The 14,984-nt window shown below is 39.9% G+C and overlaps 1 protein-coding gene and 1 pseudogene across 1 annotated transcript in view; both read left to right on the top strand.

Moving 5' to 3' along the window:
- Nucleotides 1-14,984, top strand: part of CCDC175 (coiled-coil domain containing 175) — an 81,237-nt gene that overhangs the window by 24,475 nt on the left and 41,778 nt on the right. Inside the window, exons 8-10 of the mRNA XM_023546215.2 lie at nt 7,996-8,105; nt 8,867-8,948; nt 11,553-11,689. Coding sequence (XP_023401983.2) covers nt 7,996-8,105; nt 8,867-8,948; nt 11,553-11,689 — 329 coding nt within the window. The remainder of the gene's footprint in view (nt 1-7,995; nt 8,106-8,866; nt 8,949-11,552; nt 11,690-14,984) is intronic.
- LOC104845775 (calponin-2-like) lies at nt 477-2,099 on the top strand (annotated as a pseudogene).

The raw sequence follows: 14,984 nt of genomic DNA, 5'->3' as shown, positions 1-14,984 counted from the left end.
TGAACTAGCCAACGATGTTTAAAGCACAGACTTGAACCCACAGACCTGGCCTCAAATCTTGGCTCAACCAACCTGGAGTTTCTTCACCTTTGAAACAGAGTAATATTGTCTGCTTCAATGGGTTTTTGTGGGGATCAAATGAGGTCATGCCTACGGGGCGTATACTTGGTTAAGGTTGTTGTTACCATTGTTATTATTGTTACAGTAAAACCTGTGAAAGCTGGAACCTGTGTAAGGTGGAAACCTGTCAGAGAAGGAAAACTCAAATATTTCCAACTATTTTTCTTACCTGTAATAGAGAGTGATAGAAAAGTGGTAGGACTGTACCCTGTCAAAGATGGAAAATTCACAAGACCAGGGAAAACAAGACAGTCCTGTCAAGTTCCAGCTCTCACAGGTTTCACTGTATTATTGGCTGAGATTAGAAAGCAGCATTGTGTGCCTATGGGCTGAGGGAAATTCACACAGAATTTCAGATGAATCTTCACATGGTATCATTAATTTGGAAGACTTTGCAGCCAGGTCAAGTTGATGTTGGTAGAAAAGAGTAATGATACGTGATTCTCAAGCCAGCCTGCATGTCTGAGGCAGGGAGTGTTGAGGGCTTGTGATAATAGAAGTCAGGCCTGATGGGCCTTAAGCATCTAGAATCCTGATGATTTATCAGAGGCCTTTCACCGTTCTGGGATTTCAGACCCCAAATATAAATATTGTTAACTCTGGAACTATCAATGGCCCAGATGTTTAGTCATATGCCTCAGAGAAAAAAATAGTTTGGGGTAGCTTCCACTCACTTCTCCCACCTGGCATGTCTGGGGCACCGTTATGCTTCCCACGGGTGTTTGATCCCACAGTATATTCAGGGTTACCAAACAAACAAACAAACAAACAAACAAACTCACTGCCATCGAGTAGGTTCTGCCACATAACAACCCTATAGGACAGAGTAGAACTGCCTCATAAGTTTTCCAAGGAGGGGCTGGTGGATTTGAACTGCTGACCTTTTGGTTAGCAGTCAAACACTTAACCACTGTACCACCAGGGCTCCATATTCAGGGTGAGGTGGCATTAAATAATCTGTCCATGTTAACTCTAAGTGTGACAGAAGAGGCATATGAGAGGAACCTTCCCTTGGATCAACCTCTCTCTCCACTCCATCTTCCCTCACAAGCTGGAATACACACCCAAGGCCCTGACATGTTTGATTTCACTCTTCTTTATCCCAAAACTGCATTGTAGCCTCTCCTGTCCAGTCTGCACACCTTGCTAGCCACTGCTGCGAGCCATGCACTCCACACAGTTCAACAAGAGTCCCTTGTACAGGCGCTCAGCCGAGGTCAAGAATCAAATAGAAAGAAGGTACAGCTCTGCAGCTAAATTGAGGAATTTATGGGGCTTTCTATCGGCCTGAATTCCGGAAGACCTGAAGGAAGGAATTATACACACTCATGAACAAGCTGCAGCCAGGCTGGACCCCAAGATCAACCACTCCGTGCAGAATTGGCACCAGCTGGAAAACCTCTCCAATGTCCTCAAGGCCATAGTCAGCTATGTCACAAACCCCATGGACCTGGGCCAACAATCTCTGTGAGAGTGGGAACATGACCTAGATGCAAGTGTCTCTTCTTGCCCTAGTGGGGAGGGCCAAGACAAAGGGCTTGCAGAGCAGCGTGGACATTGGCATCAAATACTCAAAGAAGCAAGAGCAGAACTTTGATAATGCCATCATGGAGGTGGGCTAGTGTGTCATCAGGCCCCACATGGACACCCACAAATATGCCAGGCAGTAGGGTATGATAGGCATGAGATGACATCTCTATGACCCTAAGAACAACATTCTGCTTCCGATGGACCATTCAGCCATCAGCTTCCAGTTGGGCATTAACAAATGTACAAGTCAGGTGGGCATGAAGGCTTCAGGGATGCAACTGGCGCTAAGCTGGGCACTGACAAGTGTCACAATTCCTCCATGTCCCTGCAGATGGGCTACACACAGGGCACCAACCCAAGTCTTTGGCCTGGGTTAGCAGATATACGACCCCAAGTACTGCCCGCAAGGCCCAGCAGCCTACAGGGCTCTAGCAGGCACCAGCAACTGACTGACCAGTTGCGGGAGGCTCCTGAGTTTTCCCTCTACTACCAGGAGGAAGCTACTGAGGCGTTGTAAATGGTTTCTTCCCGCATCATCTCCCTGTCTGGGTTTTTGTGTTTTTGTATGATATTGTCTTATTTTTTTAACATCTGTGAGTGCTGCCAGCTGAGAGTTTGTGAGCAGCTGGGTGGGAGCAGACCAGGAGTGGGGGTGGGGGGGTGTTGTCTCTACACTCCCTTGATTCCTTAGCAGGCATGAACCACCAGGCTGAGGGCAAGAAGGGCAAAGCTTATATCCAGTTGTGTGTGAGATGGGGTCCCTGCCAGGGCACATCCAGGCAGCAGATTTCCCAGCAGGCTTTAGCCTGAGCTGTGTAGGGGAGGAAAGAGACCTGGGAGGTGGGGGAGGAAGGAGACAATGAGGACAGCTGGGGGTGGGTGGGGAGAGAGACAATGAGGACCAGCTTGGGAGGGGAGGGAGACAATGAGGACCAGCTTGGGAGGGGAGGGAGACAATGAGGACCAGCTGGGGTGGGGGCTGGGGGGTGTGGGGAAAGACCAGCTCAGAGTGGTTTCTGGTTGCATCTCCCTCTCTTGCCTTTTCTCTGCTCATCAGTTTGTGGTTTCTGTGACCACAGAGGCATCAGATGGTTTTTAGAGAAAGAAAAAAACATTTGTTTTTCCCGAGGGAAGGAGATGGGGGTGGGGTGGGGGGAGTAATGGGAAATAGGTCCCCTGGAGAGGGTCAGGTCACAGTCCTAGGATATTTTTGGCATTGTAAGAGACCAGATTTCCCCAGGACCCTCAGACCACCAATCTTGACCCCTCCCAGGAGCCTAGTGTTAGGAGTGGTTGAGGCAAAGCCAGACACCCACCCCTGCCCACCCTCTCAGACCTTCAGTTGGTTTTAAAGGTCACTCACTATATAGCCCCCAGCTCTGCTCCTCTTCCTGTAACCAGCTAGACTACCCCACCCCCTACCTTTTCCCCCCTACCAAAAACTGCACAGGGTCCCCACCCAGAGACCTTCCTGGGCACCAGGCCCCACCATGAGCCTCAGGACTGTGAGATAATGTGAAATACTGATTGTGGACCAAAAGCTGTAAAAACTTTTTTTAGGGGAAAAAACCTACACTGTAAAAATGTCTGTTTGACCATGAATTTTCTCCATATACATTTCCTACTTTCAAATCAAGCTATAACCTTTTCACAGTGTCCAATTTTTCCATTCCCTAAAGATAATTGAAGAGAAAGAAAATTTTTTCCAACATGAACATAACTACCAATTAAGGCAAAAGACCCAATTTGTTTTAATTTTGTTAAAATACTATTCTAGCATTTTGAAGATGATTATGAGAATATGGATTTATTTTATTTTTTATTGTTGTAAATGTATACACACACACATGTTGTTGTTAGGTGCTGTCTAGTTGGTTCTGACTCAAAGTGACCCTATGCAGAATAGAATGAAACACTGCCCCGTCCACCCCGTCCTCAGAATTGTTGTTATGTTTGAGCCCATCTTTGCAGCCACTGTGTCACTTCAGCTCCTTCGGGGTCTTCCTCTATTTTGCTGACCTTCTACTTTACTAAGCATGACGTACTTCTCCAGGGACTGGTCCCTCCTAATAACATGTCCACAGCACATGAGATGAGGTCTCACCATCCTCACTTCTAAGGAGCCTTCTGGCTGTACTTCTTGCAAGACAGATTTGTTTTCTTCTTCTGGCAGTCCATGGTATATTAAATATTCTTCACCAACACTGTAATTCAAAAGTATCAATTCTTGTTTGGTTTTCCTCATTCATTGTCCAGCTTTCACATGGATATGAGGCAATTGAAAATACCATGGCTTGGGTCAGGTGCACCTTAGTCCTCAAAGTGACACCTTTGCATTTTAACACTTTTAAAAGGTCTTTTGCAGATTTGCCCAATGCAATATGTTGTTTGATTTCTTGACTGCTGCTTCCATGGACATTGATTGTGGATCCAAGTAAAATTAAATCCCTGGCAACTTCAATATTTTCTCCCTTTGTCATGATGTTTCTGATTGGTCCAGTTGTGAGCATTTTTGTTTTCTTTATGTTGAGGTGTAATCCATACTGAAGGCTATAGTCTTTAATCTTCCTCAGTAAGTGCTTCAAGTCTTCTTCACTTTCAGCAAGCAAGGTTGTATCATCTGCATCTTGCAGGTTGTTCATGAGTCTTCCTCCAATCCTGATGCCATGTGCTTCTTTATATAGTCCAGCTTCTCGGATTATGTGCTCAGCATACAGATTGAATAAATTTGGTGAAAGGATACAACACTGACATATGCCTTTGCTAATTTTAAACTGCAGTATCTACTTGATCTGTTCGAATGACTGCCTATTGTTCTATGTACAGGTTTTGCATAAGCACAATTAAGTGTTCTGGAGTGCCCATTCTTCTCAGTGTTCTCCATAATTTGTTATGATCCACATAGTCGAATGCCTTTGCGTAGTCAATAAAACAGAGGTAAACATCTTTCTGCTATTCTCTGCTTTCAGCCAAGATCCATCTGACATCAGCAATGATGTCCCTTGTTCTACATTCTCTTCTGAATCTGGCTGGAATTTCTGGCAGTTCCCTGTCAATGTACTGCTGCAACCACTTTTGAAGGATTTTCAGCAAAATTTTACTTGTGTGTGATATTAATGATATTGTTCTATAATTTCTGCATTCTGTTGGATCACCTTTCTTTGCAATGGGCACAAATATGGAAGTCTTCCAGTCAGTTGGCCAGGTAGCTGTCTTCCAAATTTCTTGGCATAGACAAGTGACTGCTTCTAGCACCGCATCTGTTTGTTGAGCTGTCTCAATTGGTATCCCTTCAATTCCAAGAGCCTTGTTTTTCTCCAATGTCCTCAGTGCAGCTTAGACTTCTTCCTTCAGTACCGTCAGTTCTTGATCATATGCTATCTCCTGAAATGATTGAACGTTGACCAATTCTTTTTAGTATAATGGCTCTGTGTATTTACTTCCATCTTCTTTTGATGCTTCCTATATTCAACGTTTTCCCCGTAGAATCCCTCAATACCGCAACTAAAGGCTTGAATTTTCTCTTCAATTCTTTCAGCTTGAGAAATGCCAAGTGCGTTTTTCCCTTTTGGTTTTTTAACTGTAGGTCTTTGCAAATTTTGTCATAATACCTTGCTTTGTCTTCTCTGGCCACCCTTTGAAATCTTCTGTTTGGCTCCTTTACTTCATTTCTTCCTTCCTCCCTTCTTTCCTTTAGCTATTCTACACTCAAGAGCAAGTTTCAGAGTCTCTTCTGATATCCATTTCGGTCTTTTCTTTCTTTTCTGTCTTTTTAATGACCTCTTGCTTTCTTCGAGTATGATGTCCTTCATGTCATTCCACAACTCGTCTGGTCTGTGGTCTTTAGTGTTTAATGGGTCAAATCTGTTCTTGAGATGGTCTCTAAATTCAGGCGGAATATACTCAAGGTCATATTTTGGCTCTCAATGACTTATTCCTATTTTTTTGAACTTGTCGATTTTGCAGTTGGCCCCTGGCCTTGTTCTGACCGATGATGTTGAGCTTTTCCATCGTCTCTTTCCACAGATGTAGTCAATTTGATTCCTGTGTATTCCATCTGGCAAGATCCACGTGTACAGTTGCCACTTATGTTGTTGAAAAAAGTTATTTGCAATGAAGAAGTCATTGATCTTGCAAAATTCTATTGTGTGATCTCCATTGTCATTTCTATCATCAAGGCCATATTTTCCAACTACTGAACCTTCGTTCTCAACTTTCACATTTCAATCACCAGTAATTTTCAATGCATCTTGATTGCTTGTTTGTTCAATTGCAGATTGCAGAAATTGGTAAAAATCTTCAATTTCCTCATCTTTGGCATTACTGATTGGTGCATAAGTTTGAATAATGGTTGTATTAACTGGTCTTCCTTGTAGACGTATGGATAATATCCTACCCTGACAGTGTTATATTTCAGGATAGATCTTGCAATGTTCTTTTTGGCAATGAATGCAACGCCATTCCTCTTCAAGTTTGTTATTCCTTGCATAGTAGACCATGTAATTGTCTGATTGAAAATAGCCAATACCAATCCATTTCTGCTCGCTAATGCCTAAGATATCAACATTTATGTATTCCATTTTCATTTTTTACTTTTAATTTTCCTAGATTCATACTTTGTACATTCCACTTTCCTATTATTAATGGATGTTTGCAGCTGCTTTTTCTCATTTTGAGTCATGCCACATCAACAAATGAATGTCCAGAAAGCTTGACTCCATCCACATCATTAAAGTTGGCTCTACTCTGAGGAGGCAGCTCTTCCGCAGTCATATTTTGAGTGCCTTCCAACCTGAGGGGCTCATCTTCCAGCACCATATCAGACAATATTCTGCTGCTATTCATAAAGTTTTCACTGGCCAATTTTCAAAAGTAGACTGCGAAGTCCTTCTTCCTAGTCTTCTTAGTCTGGAAGCTCAGCTGAAATTTGTCCACCATGGGTGACTGCTAGTATTTGAAATACCAGTGGCATAGGTTCCAGCATCACAGCAACATGTAAGCCACCACAGTATGACAAACTGAAACATATGGGCATACACACACACTCACATATATGTATGTATGTATGCATATAACACAACATTTGCCATTTAAAGAGTTTTCATATGTACAGTTTAGTGACACTAACTACACTAATCATGTCATGCAACCATCACCAATGTTATTGCCAAATTTTCCATTACCATAAACAGAAACTCAATGCTTCCTCAACAATGACCCCCATTTCCCCTTCCCTCCTATCCCTGGTAACAACTAATCAACTTCGATCTCTGTTCATTTGCCTATTTTTAACTCGTAGTAGTTTTTTATATATTCTGGATGTTAAAACCTTACCTTATATATCATTCCCAAATTTTTTCTACCAGTCTGGAGGTTGTCTTTTCACTTTGCTGATAAAGTCCACTGATGTACAAATGTTTTTAATTTCGATGAGGTCCCATTTTTCTATTTTGTCTTTTGTTACTTGTATTTTTGGTGTTATAGCTAAGACTCCATTGTTGAAGACTACCGAATTTTTTATGCAAATAATGCATGCCTTCTATGTTTGCCACCTGCACTCTCACCCTGCAAGATATTTTCCTAAATGCTACTATGCCAATTTTTTTTTACAAGGTGCTGTAAAAAAAAAATTTAGCATAGCGTGCTTAACGAAAATACCTTGCAGGGAGAGGGCACGATTGGCAAACAAACGAAGAAGACATGCATTATTTGTGTAAAAATACAGTATTCTTTCTCCATTAGATGGACTTAGCACCCTTGTTGAAGATGAATTGACCACAGATGTATGTGCTTATCTCTGGACTCTCAATTCTATTCCATTGTTCTGTATGTCTATAATTATACTACTACCAGGCTGTTTTGATTACTGTAGCTTTATAATATATTTTGACATTGAGAACTGCAAATCTTCCTACTCTCTTTCAAGTTTGTTTTGACTATTCGAGGTCCTTTGTAGTTTCATATAAATTTGAAGATTGGCTTTTCTACTTATGCAAAGAAAGCTATTGGAATTATGATTGGTATTGCATTGAATCTATAGATTGCCTTGGATTTATTTAACTTTTAAAAACATTAGACAATAAAGTGAACTCATGTTTTGAAAGGTTCTTTTCTAGTTTCCAGATTCTCACTGCCATATTTGGTCCTTCCCCCCCACAAAAATTTATTATGTTGGGTGGTTTCTGATGATTTCAGAATGAAGAAACAATTACAATGTAATTTTTCTACTAAAGGACAACTCCAATATAAAAGTTGAGCACAGTATAAATATTTAGTGGAATTGAGCTGCTGTCAAGAACTATTTAGTGGTTACTGGATGTCGTATTTTTTTTAATTTTTCAATAGGTTCTAAGTGATCACAGTTTAGAGATAGCACAACTACATGAATCAATAAAGGAATGGGAAACAAAGGTAGAAGAATTGAAGAAAGTCTGTAAGATATTGGAGGATAAAATGTAAGTGTGATACTTTATTTTTACTGAAGCATTTCTAGATGTTAATATTCTGTTTAAGTTTTTAAAAACCTTTCCTTAATAAATCCGTTGCCGTCGAGTCACTTCCGACTCATAGCGACCATATAGGGCAAAGTAGAACTGCCCCATAGAGTTTCCAAGGAGCGCCTCGTGGATTTGAACTGCTGACCTTTTGGTTAGCAACTGTAGCTTTTAATCACTATGCCACCAGGGTTTCCCTAATAGGAGATGAAAATTATATTCTCTTAATTTACTAAATTATTATATGATCACCTTTTCATTTTAAACTTTACCAGTCTTTCAGAGGAAGGAGCCCTGGTAGCACAGAGGTTAAGTACGCAGCTGCTAACGAAAAGGTCAGCATTTTGAGCTCACCAGCTGCTCCACAGTTGAAGGATGTGGCATTCTGCTTCTGTAAAGATTTACAGCCTTGGAAACCCTACGGGGCGGTTCTAGTCTAGCCTATAGGGTCACTGTGAGTTGAAATTGAGTTTGTTTTTTGGTTTTTCAGGTGATCAAGAGAAAATATGGAGGATTATATAGTCAGTAATTGAAATGAATAAATAATGTACTTATTCATCAATTCAAAAGTGTAAAAGAATTTTTTTTTTTAATTTTAGGAAAATACGAATAAGTATGTTGCTTGAGGATTTGTAGACTGGAAATTTCTGATGTTATAAGTAAATGTGGCTTTGCTGGAAAATACTTCCTAATGTGACTCTGTTTTGGCTTCTTCGTTGTAGACATTTTTTTGAGAATCATAAGGAAAAACTAAATGATATATCTGGTTATGAAAAAGATGAATTCCTGCAGAAGATAAAACAGGTAGAAAGACAGAAATGATGATTTTTGGGTTATAATTAGAATTTATTTTAAATATAGCTGAGAAGTGTGAAATTTTCCAAAAGTAGGTTTTTTAATTGGCTAATAATGGTCATGATCATTTGTAGTAATTGATTTAAATTTTTATTCCCTCTCAAAGTACTTTAAGTGTATGAAAGAGCAAAGGTTGTCCATGTGAAGATGAATTGTTTTTTGATAACTTTTCATGTGGGTATGGTAGTTTTCATTAGGAATATCCATGACTAATGGACATTTTCTATGTGAATTACTGTAAATTTAGGACTTTCTTTCTGCTGTGTGGCCCCTGTGAAGTATAGCAACATGCTCTGTACTTAATCATGTTAGTAAGGTATTTGAGTCAGATTTAGCCCCCAGGAGAATTCTCTAGACATTTTTTAGACTTAGATTAAAGGAAATATCATAAATAAGTAATCACGGATGTAAACCAGGGTTTAGCCACAAGATATTCAGATAAGCATTCGTTATGATAGGGGACAATTGGGGGATACCATTACAGCCCCTCAAAAAAGGACCTTGGTTAAATAATAGTATTGTGCACAGTATATTATTGAGTGACAAACACCAAATGATAAAACAGTATGTATGATAGGAATACACACCCATACAAATACACACGCACATCTTATCCAGTTGAGATTCTCCTGGGTCCTTGTGTGGAAGGTGAAACGTCCTTGGTGTCCCCTTTTCCCCTCAGATACACATACTTAACTTCAATATTCCTGACTTCTAGTGTCAGGTACTCTCTGCCTTATTCCTGTACCTCTGTTCTGTCCCTAAGTCCACAAGGGGGTAAAACTCATACCTTTCACTGGTTTCTAGGAGAAATTTAATAACACTAAACATTTCATGATCTACTGCAAATTTTTCTGGAAATTTCAATGATCACGTGGAAAAATCCAGCTGCAAAGCCCAAAGCCTCCCTACTGACCTCCTTTCCTTTCTTTCTCGGTTCCTCATCCATTTTCTTGCTCAAGGATATATTACGACTCCACGTCCAAATTCTTCCCTCTCTCTTAGAAAGCATAGCTCCTCCCTTCCTCTGAGGCCTAGAGCCACATCCTGAGGCTCAGCAGGGCCATCAAAGGTAGTTGTCTCCCAGAGAATGATTTGTACCAATTCAATATCTTTCTGTTTTTGGTTTTGGAATCTGCCAGCATTAGGAATAACTTCCCTTCTGGCCTAAGCCTCCTCTGATTCTTTTAATTGCAAGGAGATAGAAGGTGCAAGATATCAAAAGACAGAAACTGAATAAGGTTGGCTTTAAATTGTCTTCCGTTGTCTAGGCAGAGTTTTTTACTTACCATTTACTCTCTGTTGTAGGAATGGTTAGGCAGCTTTCACTTTAAAGTTCTATAGCTTTCAGCCATAATGACTATCTGAACAGTTCAGGACCCCTAAGCTAGCATGGCTGACTTGATCAAAGAGGCAAATGTAAAGGGCTGCCTTCAATATGCAACTTTTAGCCAAGCTCGATAGGTACAACTTAGTGACCATTTCAAAGGGGCAGGGTTTTGACTCATTATTTCCACTATGGCAGATACTATGGGCTCTTGGTGACATCCAGTCATATTCTCACGAGTCACTGGGCAATTTCAATGATGACATTAAATCCCTTTCTAACTTTTAAAAGACTTTCTATTGTGAAATATTACTCAAGTACGGAACAGCATATGTACTCTAAATGTATGGTATTTATGTACATATCTATCTCACTCTGTGCTTGGACTTTTCACTCTGTTATTAGTGTCTTTTGCTGAATGTAATTTACTAACTTTGATGAAGTCCACTTTATTTTGATTATTGTATACTTCAATTGATAATTTTATTTGGTACCTTTTCACATCTGTTATGTCACTCTTTATTGCTACCAATTCCCTGCCATATCAGTAAATGTCCTCAGGGCAAAAGATATTTTGAGGGTTTCTCCTAGAATTAGGCCTAATAATTCCTCATTATCTTGTTAGTTTTTCAATACTTTTAAGATTTTTTTTAATTCAACTGTTCTAGTGGCCCTCACCCTATCCAGTGTACCATTTGTACTATACCTAACTTTCTTACCTAATTTGAATCAATTCAATGGAGGCATCCAAGCACAAAATTCTTACCTCATTCAGAACACTGATGAGTACCATTTTTTGTCCTCAAGTAGAAATATTTAACGCAAAGCAAGCATAATACCTAATCAATGTGATTTTGAGCAAGAGCTCCTGTTCATGTTATATTTTCCCCCTAGTGTTTTTCATCTCCTGGGAGAAGCTCACACAGAGCTTGTTGAATATTATAATTTATTAATCCCATTTCTTACTGCAATTTGGATTATTGCTCAATAGTTTTATATCAACGTTTACTACCTTTCTACACTTTTGTCATAACAACTTATAGCCAAGGCCCCAAAATGTGCAGTTGTATATTTGATATAAAATTAAATAATTCAGTATTCATGGCATATTTGCTGTATACTCGACAATATACCCAGTGCTACAGAGAGCTGCCCACCTGACCCTGACTTACCTCAAAGGAACTGTGAAGCAAGTCCTCTTATTCAATATTTTTGTTTTTCTCTAGATGGCTGAAAAACTGAACAAAGGTCGTTCAGAGAATAAAGAGCTACGAGAGAAACTAACTACTCTTGCCAGACAATTTAAGATCGTCCTAGGTGAAGAGGATGAGATGTTTTTTAGGAAAAGAAAAATCCATGATGAGTATGTTTCTCCCCATGAGCCGTATATGTAAATCAACACGCTATAGTTAGGGAGTGCTTTCCTTACTATTCGCGGTGGTGACCTAGTTGGAAAATCTACTGATAACAATGAAATATTCTTTCCCCGACAATAAATAAACATTCCCCTAATTTTTTTTTAATGGGCCCCTATAGGCACAAAGCTTTCCTCATCTGAATCAGATCAAATCTATTAACCAAATGCATTATTTTTGCTTCCAAATCAGATTGTTGAAAGAATAATTACTGCTTTTACTTGTTGTCATTTAATCTTCATAAATTGGTAATAGTTCCAGGTCAACTTAAATGGAATAAAGAAAATTTGACCAGAATAAGGAAAACCAGATTTGAAAGGCAATGAAAAATGTAATTCACCAAATGTGAATTACACTTAATATGATGGCTATTACTATGTTGTTAAGTACTTGAAGTCCTCCCCAAAACAGATTCAGCATAATTACATTCACATACTTGTTAGGAACTGAATTGTGTCGCCCAAAAGTATGTGTTGTAAATCCTAACCTCTTTGTCAGGGGTATAATCCCATTTGGGTATGAATTGTCTTTGTGATCTTAAGGAGACAAAATTAGTATAGGCTGTGTCTTGAGTCAATCTCTTTTGAGATATAAAGATTAAACAAGCAAACGAGTGAGCAGAGATGGGCAAGATAGATGCCAAGGCACATGGAGGTCTCCAAGGAACTAGAAAGCAGAAGCTGAAGAGACAAGGACCTCCCTCCAGAGCCTGTAGAGAGAGAAAGCCTCCCCCTAGAATTTGGACTTCTAGCCTCCTAAACTATGAGAAAATAAATTTCTGTTTGTTAAAGTTACCCACTGGTGGTATTTCCATTATAGCAGCATTAGATATTCAAGACAATACTCATTCACTTTATTCAACAAATACTGAGGCGCTCATGAAAGTGTCTGGTTTTATGCGCAGGGAGGTATAGGAAGAACACCAGATTTTTAAAACACAGCCATTCTCTGCTATCCTGGAACTTGTTGTCTGCAGAAATGATATCGCGATGTCCTTAGACTTAGACTATTTATATTTAACTATCAAATTTTATCATAATTATATTTAAGGATTATATATTTATTGACATTATTCTTTGAAATCTCCATGATTCCACTCTCCTCAAGCATTTTACCATATTCTCTTTCCCCTACACTCAGCTAGTATTTACCTACTTCTTAGAACCTATAGAAACTCTTAGGTGGGAATTTCGATTTTGAATTTAAACCTCTAGTGTAAGACTTTAATCATTTGTCTTGATTATTGTTTCCTGATTTGGGTAACAAATGTTACATTCTCAGATTGCATCTTAGCAATCTTTTATATGATCTTATAACATAATTCTTGTTAACTTCCCCCAGGGATTCGATTAGCAGTAATTATTGCATTTCCACATTCCCACCAATGGAAACCTATCTTCTCAGACTGGTCTCTTTGCCTCTGGCCAGATGACTTCCTGAAATCTCAAATCATCACTGCTCTCCACTAGCAAGATACCAAGGCCTCTCTGCCCCAAGATCCAGCATAGCCTTCCTTCAGAGCCTCGGATCCCACAAGCATTTAATCAATAAACTGGACTTAGTAGGGTACAAGAAGGAGAAGTTATTTTTCTACTGCTGCCCTTTTATCCCTCTCTACCACAGGTAGATCTCATAGTTTCTCTAGAAAGTCTCATGGGGACAAGGAGTATTTTCCCAGGAACTAAAAAAGTCCAGAGATATATAATCTATACATAGATTATAGATATATAAATATAATACCAAAACTTCAAATTCTGATCAATCTTAAAACCTTTCTACTCCTTTAGCTCAGGCATCCCTAAGGCTGGGAAACCTGCAGTGGAAAAGGGGACCATGGTTGTCTTTTTTATCTCACACTGCTTCCTCCCACAATCCCAATATTCTGGCTCCAGTTTAGGACCCTCCTAGTTTAGAGGGATGGGTCATTGGGTGGTAAAAACAGCTTGTGCTCAACTGTAGTTTGAAGCCACGTGGTGGCACTGCGGAAGTAAGGCCTGGTGATCTGCTTCCATAAAGATTACAGCCAAGAAAACCCAGTAGAGCACAATTCATGGTAGCCATGAATCTAAATCAACTAGACAATAGGTTTGGTTTCGTTTGGGTTAGAGGGCAGATAGGAGATAGTGAGGGAGGAATGATGAAGGACAGAAAGGGAAATGGTTTCCACTTCTACCTCTATGTTGCTGACATCACAATTGATAGATTCAGCAAAATGCTTTCCATATGGACTCTAGACAAATATGTTGGATTGCTCACCACTTCATTATTTGGAAGGTGCGGTAGGCAGAATAATGTCTCACCCCTCCACCGCAAAAAGATGTCACACCCTAATCCCTGGAACCTGTGAATGTAATAATACATCACGTTGTTATATGGCACAATTGACTTTAAGTTAGGGAGGTGATCCAGATAGGCTGGTCTAATCACACGAGAATTTAAAAGCAGGGCGTTTTCTCCAGCTAAAGAGGAGAACAGAAGGAAAAGTAAGAAAGATTCAAAGCTTGAGAAGGACTTGACCCCTATTCCTGGCTTGAAAGTGGAAGGAGCAACATGGAAAATGTGGGAAGAAAATGAATTGTGCCAACAAGCAAGCAAGCTGGGAAAGGGACCCTGAACCCCAGATAACAGTCATCGCCTGGCCTACACCTTGATTTTGGCCTTGTGAGCTCTTGGGCAGAGAACCCATTTGAGCCATGCTGTACCTGGGCTTCTAACTCCTGAAAACTGTGAAATAATCAATCAGTGTTGCTTTAAGCCACTCATAATTTGTTATATAGCAATAGAACACTAATACGGCAGATATTCCACAGATATCTCTGAGAAGTCTTCCCTAAAACTCCCTATGCTGAATGAGGTACTCATTTGGAATTTTTTTTTTTTTAATTTTGGCATATAAAACATGGCACTGTAATCGTACACCCACTAAATTGTATCTTCTCCAATTCAAAAACTGCGATTGAGTGCTTAGCACCAAGGTGCTCTATAAATGTGTGGTGTTTATAAACATTTCTAAAGCAGATCTTCCCATCTTTCATCAGAAACTGGCTCTACCCCGTCTCCCTATCTCGGAGAATGGTTCTGTCATTGACACAATCCCCTAACCCAGAGACTGGGAAATTCTTCCAGGAAATCCCCTTTTGCCACCCATTGGACTCCATTCAGTCACCAAGCTTATCAATTCCACTTCCCGAATATCTCTGAGATACATCATATCCTCCTCTCCTACTCCGTTCTTTTCAGCCC

The sequence above is a fragment of the Loxodonta africana genome, chromosome 10 (genome assembly GCF_030014295.1).
Source record: "Loxodonta africana isolate mLoxAfr1 chromosome 10, mLoxAfr1.hap2, whole genome shotgun sequence".
Lineage (NCBI taxonomy): Eukaryota > Metazoa > Chordata > Mammalia > Proboscidea > Elephantidae > Loxodonta > Loxodonta africana.
The sequence above is the reverse complement of the archived record's forward strand: the minus strand, read 5'-3'. Positions and strand labels throughout refer to the sequence as shown.